We start from the raw sequence: 18,110 nt of genomic DNA, 5'->3' as shown, positions 1-18,110 counted from the left end.
ACATGCTACTGAATGAAGCTACGGAAAATCTATTGACTGGCTTCTCTACAAATTTGTTTTATAACCTTAACTGGGCCTTTACTTTGATAAGACAGACCTTTTACACACCCCTAATTGACATATTATCCCAGTCATCTCAAGGGTTCTTCCAAACCTTTTTATCTATTCTCAAAAATTCTATGATTCCCCTCTTTGCACCCTCTTAGCTGAGAACTCTGACTCATATTTCACTGATAAAACTGCAGCTATTTGCTGAGAGTTGCTTCTTATCCCCTCCCCCTTGTTTCACATCACTTAGATACCTTTGCAACTATCTCCTCCTGCTCCCCTCTGTCACATAATGAGGTAGCCCTTCTCCTTGCCAAGGCAAACCCATCTCTGCACAAGTGATCCTATTCCATCCCGTCTTCTCCAGCAGATTGCCCCTCTGTTATCCCCCCTCTTTTACTTATCTCCATTCTCTCCCTGTCTGATGGTTGCTTCCTACATACAGATGTGCCCATGTCTCTCCTATCCTCAAAAAGACCTCCCTTGATCCATTTATCTCTCCTATCATCTCATATATCTCTTCTCTCTTTTGTGACTAAATTCCTTGAGGAGGCCATCTACAACTGGTACCTTCACTTCCTCTTCTTTTAATTCTCTGCAGTCTGGCTTATGACCCCATCACTGAACTGAAACCACTCTCTCCAAAGTTACTAATTGACAAATCTAATGGCTTTTTCTCAATCTATCCTTCTCAGTCTCTCTGAAGTCTTTGACACTGTCGATCACCCCCTTCTTGATATTTTCTCTAGGTTTTTGTGGTATTACTCTATCCTATGTCTTTCCTAACTGTTTCACCCCCACCTTTCAGTCTTCTTTCCTGGATTTGCATTCAGATCATGCCCATTAATTGTGTCCCCCAAGGCTCTGCCCTGGGCCCTTTTGTCCTCTCCCTCTACACTGTTTTCTTTGGTGATCACATCAACTCTCATGGAGTCAATCATCTGTGCTCATAATTTCTAGACCTATTTATTCAGCCCTAACCTCTCTTTTGCCCTCCTGTCTCACTCTTCAGCTGACTGTTGGACATCTTAAACTGAATGTCCCATAGACATCTTAAACTCAAAATGTCCAAAACTCAACCCATTATCTTTCCCTCCAAACACTCTCCTCTTCCAAATTTCGCTATTGTTTTTTAGGTCCATTTTCCCAGTCACTCAGGCTCACAGCCTAGGTATTGTTCTCATCTCCATCTGTTTCACCCCCTTCCCCCATATCCAGTCTATTGCAAAGGTCTTTCAATCTTACCTGTGTAGCATCTCTCACATACACCTTTTTCTGTCCTCTGACACTGTCACCACCCTGGTACCCTCATCGCCTCATATCTGGACTATTGAAGTAGCCTGCTGCTGGGTCTCCCTGCCTCAAGTCTCCCTACTCCTGTCCATCCTCCAATAAGCTGTCAAATTGACCTTTCTAAAGTTCATGTCTGACCGTGTCACACTTCATTCCTCAATCAGTAACCTCCAATGATTCCCTGTCACCTCCAGGATTAAAGATAAAATCCTCTGTGTGTTCAAAAGTTGTCATGCCTGGCTACGAGGTCATGCTATTGCGTTGAGTCCTGGCTCTTGAGTAAGGCAGACCTGAGTTCATATCTGGGTTCAGACACTGGACAAGTCATTTAACCTCTGTTTGACTCAGTTTTCTCAACTGTAAAATGGGGATAATAACAGCACTCTATCTCCCTGGGCAGTTATGAGGTTCATATGAGAGAATATTTATAAAGCACTTAGCACAGTGCCTGGCACATAATAGGTTCTATATAAATGCTTATTACCCCCTCTTTTTCTGGCATATAGTAGGCTCTTTATAAATGCTTATTTCCTTCTCTTTTCCTCCCGCCCCCCAACTTTTTTACTTCTTATACCTTATTTCCTTCCAGGAGCACTTTGCAATCCAGTGAGACTGGCCTCCTTGCTCTTTCTTGCACAAGAATCCATCTCCCAACTCCAGGGATGTTCTCTGATTGTCTTCCATGCCTGGAATGCTCTCTTTTCTCATCTTTGCCTCCTAGAATCTCTGGCTTCCTTCAAGTTGCAGCTAAAACCCCACCTTCTAGAGGAAGCTTTCTGTAATCCCACTTAATATTAATGATCTCCCTCTGTTGATTGTCCCCAGTTTATCCTGTCTGTATTTGCTTTGAGTGTGATCTCCCCTTCAGACTGTGAGTTTGATTACAAGATCTACTTTTTGCCTTTCTTCTTACCTCCAGCACTTAGCACAGTGCCTAGCACATAGTAGGCACCTCATAAATTCTTGTTGACTAATTGACTAACAGACCCATCAGCTGTGGTTGATTGCAGAGGACTGTGGCTTTACAGATCCTAGCCAGAGATCTTGGACCTTAAAGTGTTAGAGCTTGGAAAGTGTCCAACTCTTTAATTTTTCAAATCAGGAAGCCTAGGCCTAGTGAAGTCAAGTGACCTGCCAGATTTATGTGGAGAATAAGTCATAGTGGCAGGACTTAAATCCGCTAATCTTGACTCCAAATTGAAAGCTCTTTCTACCCTACCTTCCCCCCTCTTCCCTCACCCCATCCATATCTACTAGTGTTTGAGCCAAGGTTGTAAGATCAGGCTTCTGAATCCTGCCTGCCTTTTTCCAACTCTCTCTCTGAAGATTGAATGTTTCAGATTAAGATCCAGGGTATAGAAGTCAAGATATAGGCGCCTCCACAAAGCTGACTCTGGATTTCTTTTTTTTTTTTTTTTAATTACACTTAGCTTCATCTTTGAGAGTTCCTGCTATCCAAGGTGTTGGATTTGTTAAAGATATAGAACCTGGCTCCTTCCCCCAACCCCTACCTTCTCTCTCTGTGTGCAAAAGAGTATTTTCCACTTGCCCCACTTTTTATGGTTTCCTCTTAAAATCTCAGCTGCTCTCTTCTCTCATGAAGAAGAGAAATATCCTCGAACTAAGGGGTTAAGTCTAAAAAGGGCTCCTGCCTCGTGAGGGGAGAGGGAATTCTTGCAGGCTACCACATCATCTACAGTAGAAGAAAACAAGATCTTCCTATCAGTTGTCAATCTCCTTTTGTCAGCCTGCTCTTTGCACTCAGGAGATACTTGGACACTGTGACCTGGATTGTTGGTCTCCTCTAAGATTGTGTTATAGTCCAACAAAATTCAGACTAAATGAAAGGGAGGCCAATGTGGTTTAGTGAAAAGTCAGAACTATAGACTATTTTTTTTTTGGCAATTGGGGTTAAGTGACTTGCCCAGGGTCACACAGCTAGTAAGTATCAAGTGTTTGGTCTGAGGTCGGATTTGAACTCAGGTCCTCCTGACTTCAGGGCCGGTGCTCTATCCACTGCGCCACCTAGCTGCCCCACAATAGACTATTTCTTGAAGAAATCCAGCTGCATTACTTTCAGCAAAATTAGTGTCAGTAATTGCATGTCACATAGCTGCTTTACTGGTCTGCTTATAGAAGTCACATCTTCTCTCCTGTCCTCTCTCTTGATCCAAATTCTACCAGTTCAAGGCTCCTCTCAGGTTCTAACTCATTCAGGAAGCCATAAATGATCATCCTTACCACCTGAGTAGATGCACTTTAGTTAGTACTTCCTGATGTACTGCTGGGGTAGGGGTGATTTGGACTCCACTCTCAATACATATTATTTCCTGCCCCCTAAACACATGAGAAGCTGCTTGGTTACAGGGTCTGTACATTCTTCTTTTCTCTTTTTAATGCTTAGCACAAGACTGGATATGTTGTGGTATTCAAAAAATATTTGTTAAACTGAATTGGGTTGAGCAATGTATACAGTTTGGGGCTTTTCAAGTATTTGAAAAGTGTCTGTTAGGAAGATAAACATGCTTTTGGTACCCTATTCACCATGATTAATTTGACCATCAGATTCCATCTTCAGAGTTCAATTCCATATATTCCTGTCTGAATTAAAATTCAGAATTAATGAAGTGCACATGAATTAAGTAACTTGTAATTGGGAACTAAATTGAATCCTTATTAATACATGTGCTGAAGACCTGTCCGATTAACACAATAGGAGTGTGAGAGAGCCTCCACACTGGGGAAGTCATCATAGGGTATATTAGTGGTATCTATAGTGTTATTTTCAGTGCAAAGTGATTTTCAGCATTTTCAAACAAGTTGTGAAGACATGATAAGTATCTATCCAGGGAAATTTTTTTTTTAAGCATCAGAGTAGGGACTTGGTGCCAAGGTTAAAGGAATATGGTCAGGGGGTAGCAGCGTTGACTGACTAAACAGAACATTGCATTGGGCAATTAGACAGTCTGTTCCTTAAGCCATTCTGGTGAGTTGAAGTTTTACCATATTGTTGATAAACTTGATGAGAATCCAATGTCACTGGTAGAATGTTACCTTGCTCTGTGGGGAGACTGACTCAACAACTGGGTTTCCTATAAATTATCATCAAGGGCCTGTCTATAGCTTTTCTTTTCCCTGAACTCATGTGTGTGATGTCCTGGGAACAACTTTAAGAGGAAGTGGAAAGGAATCAAATGCATTGGCCATTCAGCAAGGATTGATTGAGTATACCAGGACCAGAAAGCCCAGGACACTGAGTGCAATGTTGGGCCTTCCCTAGAACAGAACTTCTTATCAAGTCATGGACCCCATCATCCCAGTCTGTTGAGGTCTATAGACTTCTTCTAAGAATGATGTTTTAAAATGCATAAAGTGGGGCAGTGAGGAGGCGGGGTAGATAGAGCTCTGGCCTTGTAGTCAGGAGGACCTGAGTTCAAATCTGCCCTCAGACATTTGACACAGATGCTAGCTTGTGACCCTGGGAAAGTCACTTAACCCCAATTGCCTAAAAATAAAATAAAATGCATAAAGTGAAATACATAAGATTGCAAAGGAAACCAATCACATTAAAATACACTTATCCAAATAAGTTCATGAATCTTAAGGTAAGAACACCAGCCTTAAAGGCACTTCTGATTTATTGGGGGAAACATCACACACACATACTCCCCACAAGATTGATACAAGTATCCAATTTAAAGATTGAAAATTTTGTGATGGAGATTTTTTTTTAATTTTTTTTTTATTTTTAACAAGTGTTTTTAAAACTTTGGGTTACAGATTTTCTCCCTTCCTCCCTCCCCAGCCACCCTCATTGAAAAGGCAAGCATCTCGATACAGGTTATAGATGTGTAGTCATGCAAAACACTTCCATAGTAGCCCTGCTGTGAAAAACTAAGTATATTTCCCTTTATCATATCCTACCCCCCCCATTTATTCTATTCTCTCTCTTGACCCTGTCCCTCCTCAGAAGTGTTTGCTTTTGATTATCTCTCCCTCAATCTGCCCTCCCCTCTATCAACCCCCTGCTCTCTTGTCCCCTTCCCCCCTTATTTTCCTGTAGAGTAAGATAGATTTCCATACCCCATTGTGTATGTTATTCCTTCCTTAAGCCAAATCCTATGAGAATAAGATTCACTCATTCCATCTCACCTTCCCCCATTTCCCCTCCACTGTAAAAGCCTTTTCTTGTCTGTTTCATGTGAGATATTTTACCTCGTTCTACTTCTCCCTTTCTCCTTCTCCCAGTATAATCTTCTCCCACCCCTTAATTTTATTTTCCAGATATCCCTTCATCTTCAACTCACCCTGTGTCCTCTATCTATCTATACATACATATAATTTTTTCCCTCCCACTACCCTAATACTCACAAAGGACTCATGAGTTACAAATATCACCTTTCCCTGCAGGAATGTAAACAGTTCAATCTGAATAAGTCTCTTATGATTTCTCTTTCCTGTTTACCTCTTCCATGTTTCACTTGAGTCTTGTATTTGAAGGTCAAATTTTCTATTCAGCTCTGGTCTTTTCCACAGGAATGCATGAAAGTCCTCTATTTCATTGAATGACCACTTTTTACCCTGAAGGATTATACTCAGTTTTGCTGGGTAGGTGATTCTGGGTTGTAGTCCTATCTCCTTTGCCCTCCAGAATATCAAACTCCATGCCCTCTGGACCCTTAATGTAGAAGCTGCTAAATCTTGTGTTATCCTGATTGTGTTTTCACAATACTTGGATTGTTTCTTTCTGGCTGCTTGTAATATCTTCTCCTTGACCTGGGAATTCTGGAATTTGGCTACAATATTCCTAGGAGTTTTCCTTTGGGGATCTCTTTCAGGAGGAGATCGGTGGATTCTTTCAATTTCTATTTTGCCCTCTGGTTCTAAAATATCAGGACAGTTTTCCTTGATAATTTCTTGAAAGATGATGTCTCGGCTCTCTTTTTGATCATGGCTTTCAGATAGTCCAATAATTTTTAAGTTCTCTCTCCTGGATCTATCTTCCAGGTCAGTTGTTTTTCCAATGAGATATTTCACATTCTCTTCTATTTTTTCATTCCTTTTGATTAGTGTTACAGTGCCTTGATTTCTCAAATTGTTCCTCTCTTTCAATTTCTCCACTCTAATTTTTAAGGAAGTATTTTCTTCAGTAAGCTTTTGGACTTCCTTTTCCATTTGGCTAAGTTTGCTTTTAAGGGCATTCTTCTCCTCATTGGCTTTGTGGACCTCTTTTGCCATTTGGGTTAGGCTATTTTTTAAGGTGTTATTTTCTTCAGTATTTTTTTGGGTCTCCTTTAGCATCACTCTCAGTTTTTCCTCTACTTCTCTTACTTGCTTCTCAAAATCTTTTTTGAGCTCTTCTATGGCCTGGGACCAATTAATATTTTTCTTGGAGGCATTGGATGTAGGAGCTTTAGCTTCATTGTCTTCTTCTGGTTGTATGTTTTGATCTTCTTTGTCATCAGAGTAAGATAATACAGTCTGACTCTTTTTGCGCTGCTTGCTCATGATCCTGGCCAATTACTTGAGTTGTAAACTCTTTGTTAAGGTAGGAGTCTGTTTCCAGTGTGGAGAATATACTGTCCCAAGCTTCAGGGGTTTTGTGCAGCTGTGTTCAGAAATACTTCCACGGACCTGTAAATTTTCAGTTCTTCCAAGGTGGTATGATCAAGGGCGAGGTGTTTACTCCTTTCCTGGCCTGTGCTCTGGTCTATGAGCACTCTTTTCTGTCTTGGAACCTCGAGGAGAGTTTCCTTTCCACAGCCACTACAAGCTCCACCACACCAGCATTCCTCCTCCCCCTAGGACCACTACCCAGAACTGTGACTCAGATCCAAGCACGAGCAAAGCAAGAGAATCCTGCACCAGCAGAGAGATCCCTGCAATCCCTCTTTGATCAGCCACTTGATTCCCCCTCTGTCTGTGGGCTGGAAGCTCAGGAGGCAGCTGCTGCCCCAAGGGCATGCTTGGGACTTGCAGCTGAGACCTAGCTCCTTCTCTCACCCCAGTCACAGATTTTTCTCACTGACCTTCTAAGTTGTCTTTGGCGTTTGTGGGTTGAGAAGTTTGGAAACCACCACAGCTGCCCTCGATTCAGTCCTCTGAGGCCTGCTTCAGGGTCACTGCGGCCTGTGTGCCCACGCCAAACTGCGCTCCTCTCCCCGGCCCGGTGCGATATACCTTTCGATCAACCATTCAGGCTGTCTTGGGCTGGAAATTTGTTTCACTCTGTCTTTTTGGTGGGTTCTGCTGCTTTAGAATTTGTTTAGAGTCATTTTTTATAGGTATGTGGAGGGGTTTGGGGGAGAGCTTAAGCAAGTCACTGCTTTTACTCAGCCATCTTGGCTCCACCCCCTGTGATGGAGATTTTTAAGTGAGGAGGCTACAGAAGAAGCCCTGGATTTTGTGTTGTCGGACTTGGATTCAAATCCCAGCTCTGCAACTTAATACCTGTGTGGGCAATTGATTTAACCTCTCTGAACCTCACCTGTTTGAAAGAAAAAAAAAGAGGAAGTTGGATTTGAGTATCTAACCTAGTGGTAGAGTACTGAACTTGAAGTTAGGAAGACCTGGGTTCAAATCTTGACTCAGAGACTTAGTAACTATATGATCTTAGATGAGTCACTTAAACTTTTAGGTTTTTCATCTATAAAATGAGGGGTTTGGATTTGTTAACCCTTCAAATCTTTTCTAGCTCTTAATCTATGATTATAAATTCTGTAGGTCAGAGGGAAAGGAATTTAGTGAAATACGGTGTAGTTAGGAATAATTTATTGGGTATTGCCTCAGACACACTGAGATCTGGAAAAGATCTTGGTTTAAAAAGACCAAGATCACCCACTACATCCTGAGCCATTGCCAGTCATCTTGACTTCTGTCCTGCCACTGGACTTCAATGACTCGGGAGGAGAAAATGAGGCTGATGACTTTGCTCAGCTCCACCTCACTTAAATCCAATTCATATGCAAGTCAAGACATCATCCATGATATCGTTGACCTTCAAGAATGAAAGATGAACATCAACAACAATTGGAGGAGGTGAGGCTCCAACTGAGCCTTGAAGAATAGATAAAATATGAATAGGGGCGGGGTATTCTAGGTGAGGAGAATAACATGAGTGAAATCAGGAAGGAGGAAACGAGCATGGGGCAATGAGGAGGCTGGGCTGATTGTAGTAGAGAGGCATGTTCTTCGTGGTTAAATGGATTGTGTTTTCCCTATAGCAGCATCTCTTTTTCCAATTCCCACAATCCAGCTAACAGATTCAGAACTGATTCTTCCCTGAATGTCACAGCTCCTGGGGATACCTATGGGAGCCTGGCACACAGAAAACTCTAAGTTGATCCTTTGGGGCCAGAGCTTTTGTGCCTATATACTTCTATAGTTAAGTTGTTCAACAGAGCCCAGGTTTTAATGTGTTCCCAGTGAATCTGACCTTGCTGAGTGACTGACTAATCCTCTCTTTGCCCTTTGCTTTCCCTAACAAAACTCTTCATTCTGTGATTCTATAGGTTCCCAAAGGCACTGACCAGAATTGGGCTCAAAAATTGTATGACGGGCATTCCAGCAGCCAGCATTTCCAGAAACCTAGAATGTCCAATACCTCCTTCATTGTCCTTCATTTTGCAGATAAGGTGAGTGTTCTCTTTGGAGGCCTGAATACCAAGCAAAGTCCTCCCCTGTGGGCCTGTGAGCTGAACTCTTTCTTTTAATTTGATTAGCTTGAATGTTTCCCATGAAGGTTTCTAGTCAATCTTCCTCCCTATGCATCTGCCTTACACTACTAGACTATTCCTGAAATGTAATCCAATATATAAAGACTCCTTTATAAGGTTGGTACTGGGAAATAGGGCTTATACTTGCTTAAATGTTTCAGGAAGGCTTATCTTACCTGTGAGGTGTGTGTGTGTGTGTGTGTGTGTGTGTGGGTGTGTGTGTGTGAATCTCTATGTATAGAAATATACATAAGATAGGAACAGGACCTATGATGTCATTGGTATAGGGAACTCCTAAGTGAGAAAACTCCCTCTACCAGTGCATGTTTGAACCTTCTCTGCAAGCTTATTCAATCTTGGAGCACTAAGAGATTTGACTGACTCGCCCTGGGTCAGACAGTCAGTATGTATCAGAGGCAAGACTAGAACCCAGCTCTTCCTGGCTTTGAAACTGATTCTCTGTCTGCTGATTCGTACAACTTCTCATACATATACAGAGTTCATGTAATCATAACCCACATGTAATTATGTGGGATCATTTCTATTACTTCTGTCTCAGTGGCATGTTTTGGCAGAAGGGTTATAGTTCATTCTCCAGAGGCCTTTACTGAAGTGGCATAATGAGAACCATGCATTCTTTCTTGGAAGCTGTGCCTTCAGTAGTGCATGGGCTCCGGAAGATTCTACTGAGATGAAAAGTCTTCAAGTATGGACCTATAATTTAAGGACCAGCTTAACTAAATTAAAGAGGTTCATCACCAAACAGTTGGCTGCCAAGTGTTAAGGGGACCCCTGAATATGTCTTTTTGAATTGCCATATTTTCAAGTTGTAATAGTTTTTGGTTAACGTAAGAGATTAATTTTTTTTTTTTGGCAAGCTACCCATTAACACTATTTCCTATGGAAGAAACAGTACTAATTTTGGGAAAATCTCACATCCAAGAGCTAAGACATCAGAGTTCAATCCCAGTAGATGTCTATGGTGCTAGTTACATTAAACAGTGCTATGTTCCTAAAAAGGTAGGCAGAAATAACTTTTTGTAAATGGTTTCCTATTTGAAATACTAGAAGACATTGCCATTTAAAGAAATTCTATGAAGTCATTTTGTAAAATAAGCAATTGCCCCTAATCATATTTTGTGTAATTTCTAATTTTCAAATATTTCTTGTGAAATGACCCAAAGTCATGGCTACTTTAGCACTTTGCTTTAGAGTGCCTTGTGTATTGCTTTGGACCACAGTCCCATCAGAGTACTGAAGTTTGCTTAAAGCGAGGCACAGCCAATACAGGATTCCTTCCTCTTTTTTCTCACTGTTTGTACCTACTTAGGAAAATGTCATGAAGATTTTGGCTTTCTTGCTTCCCAAACCAGTATACTTCTCACTCTCTCATGCTGTCTCACGTAATAGTTTCTGATGACTCTGCAAGTTAACATTGGGCTGCTCTGGGCTGAATCTCTGACTACTGTCTCCTTTTTCCTGCCGCATTGGGCTATAGGTAGAGTACCACTCAGATGGATTTCTGGAGAAAAATAGAGATACTGTGTATGAAGAACAAATCAACATCCTGAAGGCCAGCAAGGTAAAAAAAAAAAAAAGGTGTGGGAAGGGGGCTGAGTTAATAGTTTCTATGGGCTGAAGGTTTGAGAAGTAAACAAATAAAAACATCTATAGCTATAGCTGGGGCACTACTTGATGGGGAGCCTATCTATGGTCATCACCCTGGAAGAAGAAAAGGTTGTGTGGGGGCAGCAAAGGCGGCTACCAACATTAGCACTTCCCTTTACCACATAATCCCCATTTCTAATCACTAAGAAGATGGAATATTGGGGGGGGTAGAGGAGATGGGGGAGTGGACTACCATATGGATGGGTGGCCACTAAACAGGAGAGGAAGCAAGAGAATGAGCAGACAAGGAGAAAGGTAACAGCATGAGAAATGAACAGAGGAGGAAAAGAGAACATCCAATTTGTCTAGGGCTTGTCCAAGCCCTGTCCCTGATCTCCTGAATTCTGACATAAGATGATTCTATCCCTACTAAAACAGATTACCATAGTCCTTATCATTTGCTTTGCAATGATGCTTTGCAAGAGTCAGAGCTTAGGAAAAAATTGAAACTGATGCCTGTGTAACAATTCTCTGTTTCTCCAAACTTCGTCCATGAAGTCTGTTGGTTTCTTCTTTTCCCTGCATACATATGGCAGGTAGCAACATTGTGCCCATTTTACAGGTAGAAAAAATATCAGAGGATATTTTCCATTATCTTAACAAAGTTGAATAATCTAAGTAAGCACAGAACCCACGTCTTTCTACCTTCCTGCCCTTAGGTTCCTATGCTAGACAATGATGTTTCCTGAATTGCTCCAGAGACTCTGTGTTATCTTGCTGCCGATGTTAATTATGCAACACTTTTCCCTCTTCCCTTTGAAAGCTCGGGATGTGATGGCCATAAACATATGACCAGGGAAGGTTATCAGTCCTCTCACTGGCAATTAACCCAAATGATTATTGGATGGTCTCTTCTTGGTAATGCCATCACTCTATACTGCCGAGTCAAGATCCGTTTGTTAAATACCTACATGTTGTCTAAAAGAATCTTGTGTGCATATCATCATACTTGATGCTGGGTAAAGATAAGAAAAGGAGAAGACAGAACCCTTGTCCTCAAAAACTCACAAGCTTCACAAGGAAAAAGTAACAAAAAATGATGCAAGTGTCCAATATGTGACATCAACAAAAAATACTATCAGAATTGAGAAAGTAGTCGCTTTAGGCTAGAGCGACCAAGGGAGGTTTTATGGGAAAAGGACTTGAGCTGGTCTATGAAGAGCAGAAAATAACCAATGACATTTTAAGTTACAAAAGTATTTTTCCTCATTTTATAAATAAAAGTAATATACCAATTTCACAGTTCAGGAAACTGAAGCTAGGAGAGACTGTGCTTTGTCCAGAGTCATACAACTAAGTGACACGCTTGACCTGATGAGTGATAGAGAAATGAAGATGATATTCTAGGTCAAGAAGGGAGTATATAGGGTAGAAACAATAGCTTAAGTATTGATGTGTATGTAGGAACAAGTACATTATATTTGGAGGCTAGAGTGGGGAAGAGATTAATCTAATAGAATGAGTCATGTCTCTTAGTGAAATGGGGGAATAATGTTTCAAGACTCTAGTGAATTATCTTGTTCAATCCTTTCATTTTACTAATGAGGGAACTAATATTCATAGAACCAGACCTCCAATTTTTGGTTTTCTTACTTCCCAAATCAATATGCTTCTCCCTATTTCTTGCTACCGCTAGTGGTAGCTTCTGAAGACTCTGCAAAAAGTTTTACTTAAACCTTTGTTTATCCTTCTTTAATCAACCAATTAATTAATAAACATTTACTAAGCATCTACTACACATCAGGCACTGTGCTAAGTGCTGGGGATACAAAAAGAGGTAAAAGAGTCCCTGCCCTCAAGGAGCTTACAGTCTAATGGGAGAGACCTTAGCAAGCAACTCTATACAAAACAAGCTATATACAGGATAAATAGGTAATAATTAGCAGAGGGAAGGCTTAAGGCAGCAGTCAGTAAATTGTGTAAGCTGGAGGCCTTTGTTAAGTGATTTCTCTCTACTATCATCCCATCAAAAGATACTTCTTTTTTCTTCTTCTATTACTTTCACCTCCTTCCTCTCCTATCAGTGGTCAAATTTGTCAGCAATATTCAAGGCACCAGAGTCAGGAAGGGCTGAGGTGGAGAACCTGGACTCTCAATGCCTGTACTACCAGAGGTCCTACTCTACCAGGTCCAACAAAGCCGTCAGGGCTCAAGGACAGGCCTGTCGACAGACTTGGATGAGCATCTCTTGTATGAGGGCCAGCCCAAGTAAACACAGAGATACTCATCACCAAGTGGTGAAATTTTTTACTCATGCCAACCAACCAAATTATACAAGGGTCATCATCATTTGTATTGGTGAAGGGAATACCCATACCAACAAAATTACTGGTTCTGAAAGTTTCAGGGTTAAGTATACAAGATACTCTGGGGGATATAAAGAAGTGTAAAACTTGAGAGGAATGGAAGAGTCGGGCATGTTTCAGGCAAGAGCAGTGGTATAAGTCAAGGCATGGAAGCACAAAAGAGCAGTGTGAGTAGACCAGCCTAGCTGAAGCTAAGACTTCACAGAGCAAGTGATAAGATTGGAAAGGTAAGGTAGAGTCAGACTGTGAACTGCTCAGTGAAGAGGTAAGGACCTGGTCTTATGGCCAATGGGGGCCACTAATGGTCTTGTATCTATGAAATGCTGTCGTCCTCAGTTCTTTTTGTGTTATGGGCTCCTCTGACAGTCTGTTAGAATAACATTTTTAAAAGCATAAAATAAAATATAAAATACCACAAAGGAAATCAGTTCTAATCACATACAGTTATCAAAATATTATAATAGGTTCAGGGATCCCAAGTTAAAAACACTGGCTTTAGAGTATTCTGCCTGTGGTTTGTGGGAGTGGGGTGGGGTGGGAGAAAGTAGACTGGGCACAGGGAAAGCAGCTAGGAAGCTATTGAAGTTACTAATTAATAACTGGGGATTTTGGTTGGAGGAAAAGGTAGGATCCATTCCTAAAGAGAAGTACAGGTTTCAGATTTTCACCTTTGACTAGCAGGAAGCATATCTCCACCTTGTTGATACTGGCCTCTATAGAGAACATCCTTAAGATTCAGAAAGAGTTGGGGCAGGGGGTCTTACAGAGAAACAGCAAAAGTAAAACAATAAATGAATGAATAAATAGATAAACAGATAGATTGATAGATAAAAAAGACCCAGAACATGGAAAACAAGAAGACGGGCTCCAGAGAAATCAGTCAGCTTCTTCTCAGGATAAGTGATACTAAACATACAGTAGGAGACATTACACTGGAGAAATGCACAGTTAATTTCACTTGATATGGGGTGAGGAAGGAGGGGAACCCCGCTAAACACAGGAGGATTTAAAGCTAAATGGTCCCTGTTGATTGATGCACTCCCTGGAGTGCCCCACATCCCCCATAGGATCATAGATACAGAGCTATGAGGGACTTCAAAAAATCATCTAGTCCAACACTACCCGTCATTTTACAGATGGGGAAACTAAGGCTCACAGGAGTTCAGTGATTTGTTTAAGGTTACTTAGATAGTAAGTGGCAGAGCTACAACTAGAATCCAGGTCCCTGGACTCTAAATTCAGCCCTTCTGCCAGTATATCCCTCTTTTTCCATGAACACCTTTTATTTTTGTGCATTTTTTCTTTTTGCCTGATTTGTTTTTCTTTAATCTTTGTAAATAGTATTTTATTTTTTCCAATTACATGTAAAGAATTTTCAACATTCATTTTTTATAAGATTTTGAGTTCCAATTTTTTCTTACTCTCTCCCTCGCTTTCCCCCTCCCCAAGACTACAAACAATTTGATATCGGTTATGCATGTTTTTGCACAGATTTCAAATCAGATGGTAAAATTTAAATTAGCAGGATCTGGTGTATTCTGCTGAAGCACAGGTCTTCTTAGACTGGCTCTTGAGATCAGAACCTCAAAGATTCATTATGGTCCAAACAGGCTTTGCTTTGTGTGATTATAATACTGAGCTGTTTTTTCTTCAGCATCATTTTGGGATCCTGGGAAAGCCTAGGCTCCAGGCTCCTAGGTTTCAAGCATCTTGTGCATAGTAAGGCTCTCCACAAAGAAAGGAAGGAAAGGAGAGGAGAGGAGAGACCATGCAGCTGGGATCTTTTACAAATCACAGGGGTGAGAGGGAAATGGGAGACAGTGTTATGAATGACAGGAATTGCTTACACATCTCATTGGACTGTGCTGCCTCCTTCTCAAAGCACCGAGGGATGGAAGCACTTCATGTAATCATGACGGGCAGCAGGTAATACTCATGAACAGTCCAGGCTCTAGAGCAGAGAGTGGGTCAGCAACCTTAAGACCACCAGCAGAGGTAAGCCAGGGATACTGGGAGTAGTGGGTGACAGGCTTTCTTAAGAGAGAAGAGAAAGAGGAGAGAGAACACTTCCTTTCTGCTAATCCCATTTACTCTAAAACTGCCCTCACTTCTTGCCTACTGTTTAAATCATACTGCTAAGCAAAGTGAAATGGAAAGATATAAAGACATAGACTCAAAAGTTGTTCAGTTATGTCTGACTCTTTGGGACCCCATTTAGTTTTCTTGGCAGAGATATTGGAGTGATTTGCCATTTCCTTCCCCAGCCCATTTTACAGATGAGGAAACTGAGGCAAGTAGGGTTAAGTGACTTGCCCAAGGTCATGGAGCTAGTAAATGCTTGAGGCCAGATTTGAACTCATGAAGATGAGTCTTCCAGACTCCAGGCTCAGTTCTCTATCCATTGCACCATCTGGCTACCCTTAGACACAAAAGACCTAGGTTCTAATCCCTGTTCCAACGCTCATTATTTGTGTAGCTGGGTGATGGTATTTTAATTTTATTAAAATTTTGGATGATGATCTATTCTCACCACAGTTAGAATGAGAAATGGAAACTAAGTCCTGGTCTGCCAAATTCTATATCCTTCCACTTAAAAAAAAAGAAGCCAGACCATTTTATTGTTTGGCATCTCTGGCCAGTTGAGGAGCTCTTTAATTCCACCCTTCAATGACCTGTGATGTAATCACTGTGGGCATTGGTTTCACTGATATAGATCATAGCTCCTTTGTAACTTAATAGATGGTCTTCAGGAATTGCTATGGCTGATTAATTCATCCCCCTGTCATGGCCATGGTTGCAGGCCAAAGAAGGGAATTTTTAGAAGGTTGGAATGGTCTCAGAGGGGAATGATACCTTTAGTCATAAGGACAGAGTGGGGGCTGTTGAACTGGTGCCTTGATGAGGTAAGAAAGTTGGGTAGGAGTTGCTAAGAGGCATATTTAGGTTCAAAGTAAGGAGAAACTCCCTACCAGGTAAAGTAGTTCAGTGGACCTGGGAGATGGTGTCTTCCTTTTCAAATAGAGGCTTTGTGATTCCTCAGCAGGGTCATGTCAGAGAGGATTGCTGATCAAGTGTAGATTGGAATGGTTAGATGGTCACTGAGGTTCCTTCCAACTCTGAGTGTCTATCATTTTGTGAACATAAAATAATGTAACTAGTGTTTTCACAAATTCACCAAACTACTCATGGGTCTTGTTTCCCTCAGCTCAGTCTTCTTGGAGAGCTCTTTGGCAATTGCCCTCAGAGCCAGGTCATGAGTCACTCGAGGAAATAGAGTCTCCTTTCTTTTTAGTTGCCATGGTGCAGTGGGTAGAGCATCAGTCCTGGAGTTAGGAGGACCTGCGTTCAAATCCAGCCGCAGATATTTACTAGCTGTATGACCCTGGGCAAGTCCTTTAAACCTGTCTGCCTCCATTTCCTCATCTGTAACATAAGTTGGAAAAGGAAATGGAAATGACACTCCAGTATCTTTGCCAAGAAAACCCCAAATGGGGTCATGAAGAGTCAGATACAACTGAAACAACTCAGCACCTCATTTAAGGAAAATTATATGTAGAAATAATAATTTCTAAGTTATATATACAAATAATTCAACAGGTTTCAGTTTAGTTCTGAATCTGTGAGTTCATTGGTGTAGGGAACGCCGCTCAGTCAGTGCAGACTGGTGCCTTTTCTGCAGCATACTCTTAGGGAATTGCTTGGGCCATAGAAGCTTGTACAATGACTTGCCTAGCATCATGTAGCTAGTGTGTTTCACAGGCAGGATTTGAACTCGATTCTTCTTGATTCCCGAACCCAGCAGCCTTTCCTCTCTGCCACAGTCTGTCTATACAACAAGGACTCAGTAAAACTCAGAATTCTAGCTACTGTATTCCTTCCTGCCTAAGCCTTTCTCCTGACCTGGGGACTCCCAGCTTCTCGGGCAGTCTCTTACAGGCTATCGCAGGTAGTAGATAATGCATCAGCAGGTGCTGGGTTCCCCTTTAGGATGGAGCTGCAGGCCTAGAATTCTGCAGCTCACACAGATCTATACTCCTTCAAGTGATAGGAGAGTTCCTTTTTTTGAGGAACTGTGGTACAGAGGAAAGAACTCTGGCATTGGAATCAAAGGACATGGGTTCGAATGTTGCTTCAAATGACACTTTTAGTACCTGTGTGACCTTGAGTAAATTGCCTAACCTCTCTAGGCCTTACTTTCTTTATTTGTAAGATGAAAGAGTTGGGACAGATGGCCTCTGATGGGCCTTCTAGCGCTATAATCTTTTAGTCAAACCTTTAGCACTCTCTAAAGGAGTCAAAGAAATGGGGAGACTGACAGCAATTCCAATAAGTTGTTTTCTATTCTCTGCCCGAAATTGTAGGAAACTAAGGTGAACAGGGCTTAGCAGAGAGGGTCAGAACGCTAGGATCTGGTATCATGGGATTTAAAACAGTAAGAGTCCTTAGAAATCACCCAGTCCAACCCCTTCATTTTATAATTGAGAAAACTGAGACCCAGAAAAGTTAAATGATTTTCCCCAAGATCAAGGAGGTATTAAGAAACAGAACCAGGATTTCCACCGCTTTATTGCCCACATTATTGAGGACTCCTGTTTTAAACTGCTCAGCCCTTCTGGCTCTCCTATCCTATGTACCAAGAGGATGACCCAACCAGAAGTTCCTACTTGGTGGAAAACAACCTCCTATGGACAATCTAATAAACTCCTTTTTTTTTTTAATTTCCCAAGCCCCATCCTGCCATGTTAATTCCATTTTTTTAAAATGGAGAAACTGAATCCCGACAATATTCAAGGTCACACATAATCAAGTTGATGTCAATACCTACTACTTGTTTTATTTTTGCTTCTCCAAGCATCTCTGGTTTCCCAATAATAATAAGTGATTCACTATTTCTTAAAATGTAATTAGTTTGTTAATGATGTTTGCTAATCTGCATAGGTGGAGGGAAATTCCTCCCTAGGAGTTCCCCAATCTAGAAAAATCACAAGATGTCCTAGAAGTTTCTTTTTTGCTTTTGTGTGTTTTACTAAGGCATTAATAATCATTGTGAATAATTCAGTGCTACAGAGTTGAGTGACTC

General features: G+C 41.3%; 1 protein-coding gene across 1 annotated transcript in view; it reads left to right on the top strand.

Moving 5' to 3' along the window:
- Positions 1–18,110, top strand: part of MYO5B (myosin VB) — a 532,192-nt gene that overhangs the window by 348,671 nt on the left and 165,411 nt on the right. Inside the window, exons 13-14 of the mRNA XM_027868890.1 lie at positions 8,853–8,975; positions 10,555–10,638. Coding sequence (XP_027724691.1) covers positions 8,853–8,975; positions 10,555–10,638 — 207 coding nt within the window. The remainder of the gene's footprint in view (positions 1–8,852; positions 8,976–10,554; positions 10,639–18,110) is intronic.

This window comes from Vombatus ursinus, unplaced genomic scaffold (assembly GCF_900497805.2).
Source record: "Vombatus ursinus unplaced genomic scaffold, bare-nosed wombat genome assembly UNPS02014791.1, whole genome shotgun sequence".
NCBI classification, from domain to species: Eukaryota; Metazoa; Chordata; class Mammalia; order Diprotodontia; family Vombatidae; genus Vombatus; species Vombatus ursinus.
The sequence above is the reverse complement of the archived record's forward strand: the minus strand, read 5'-3'. Positions and strand labels throughout refer to the sequence as shown.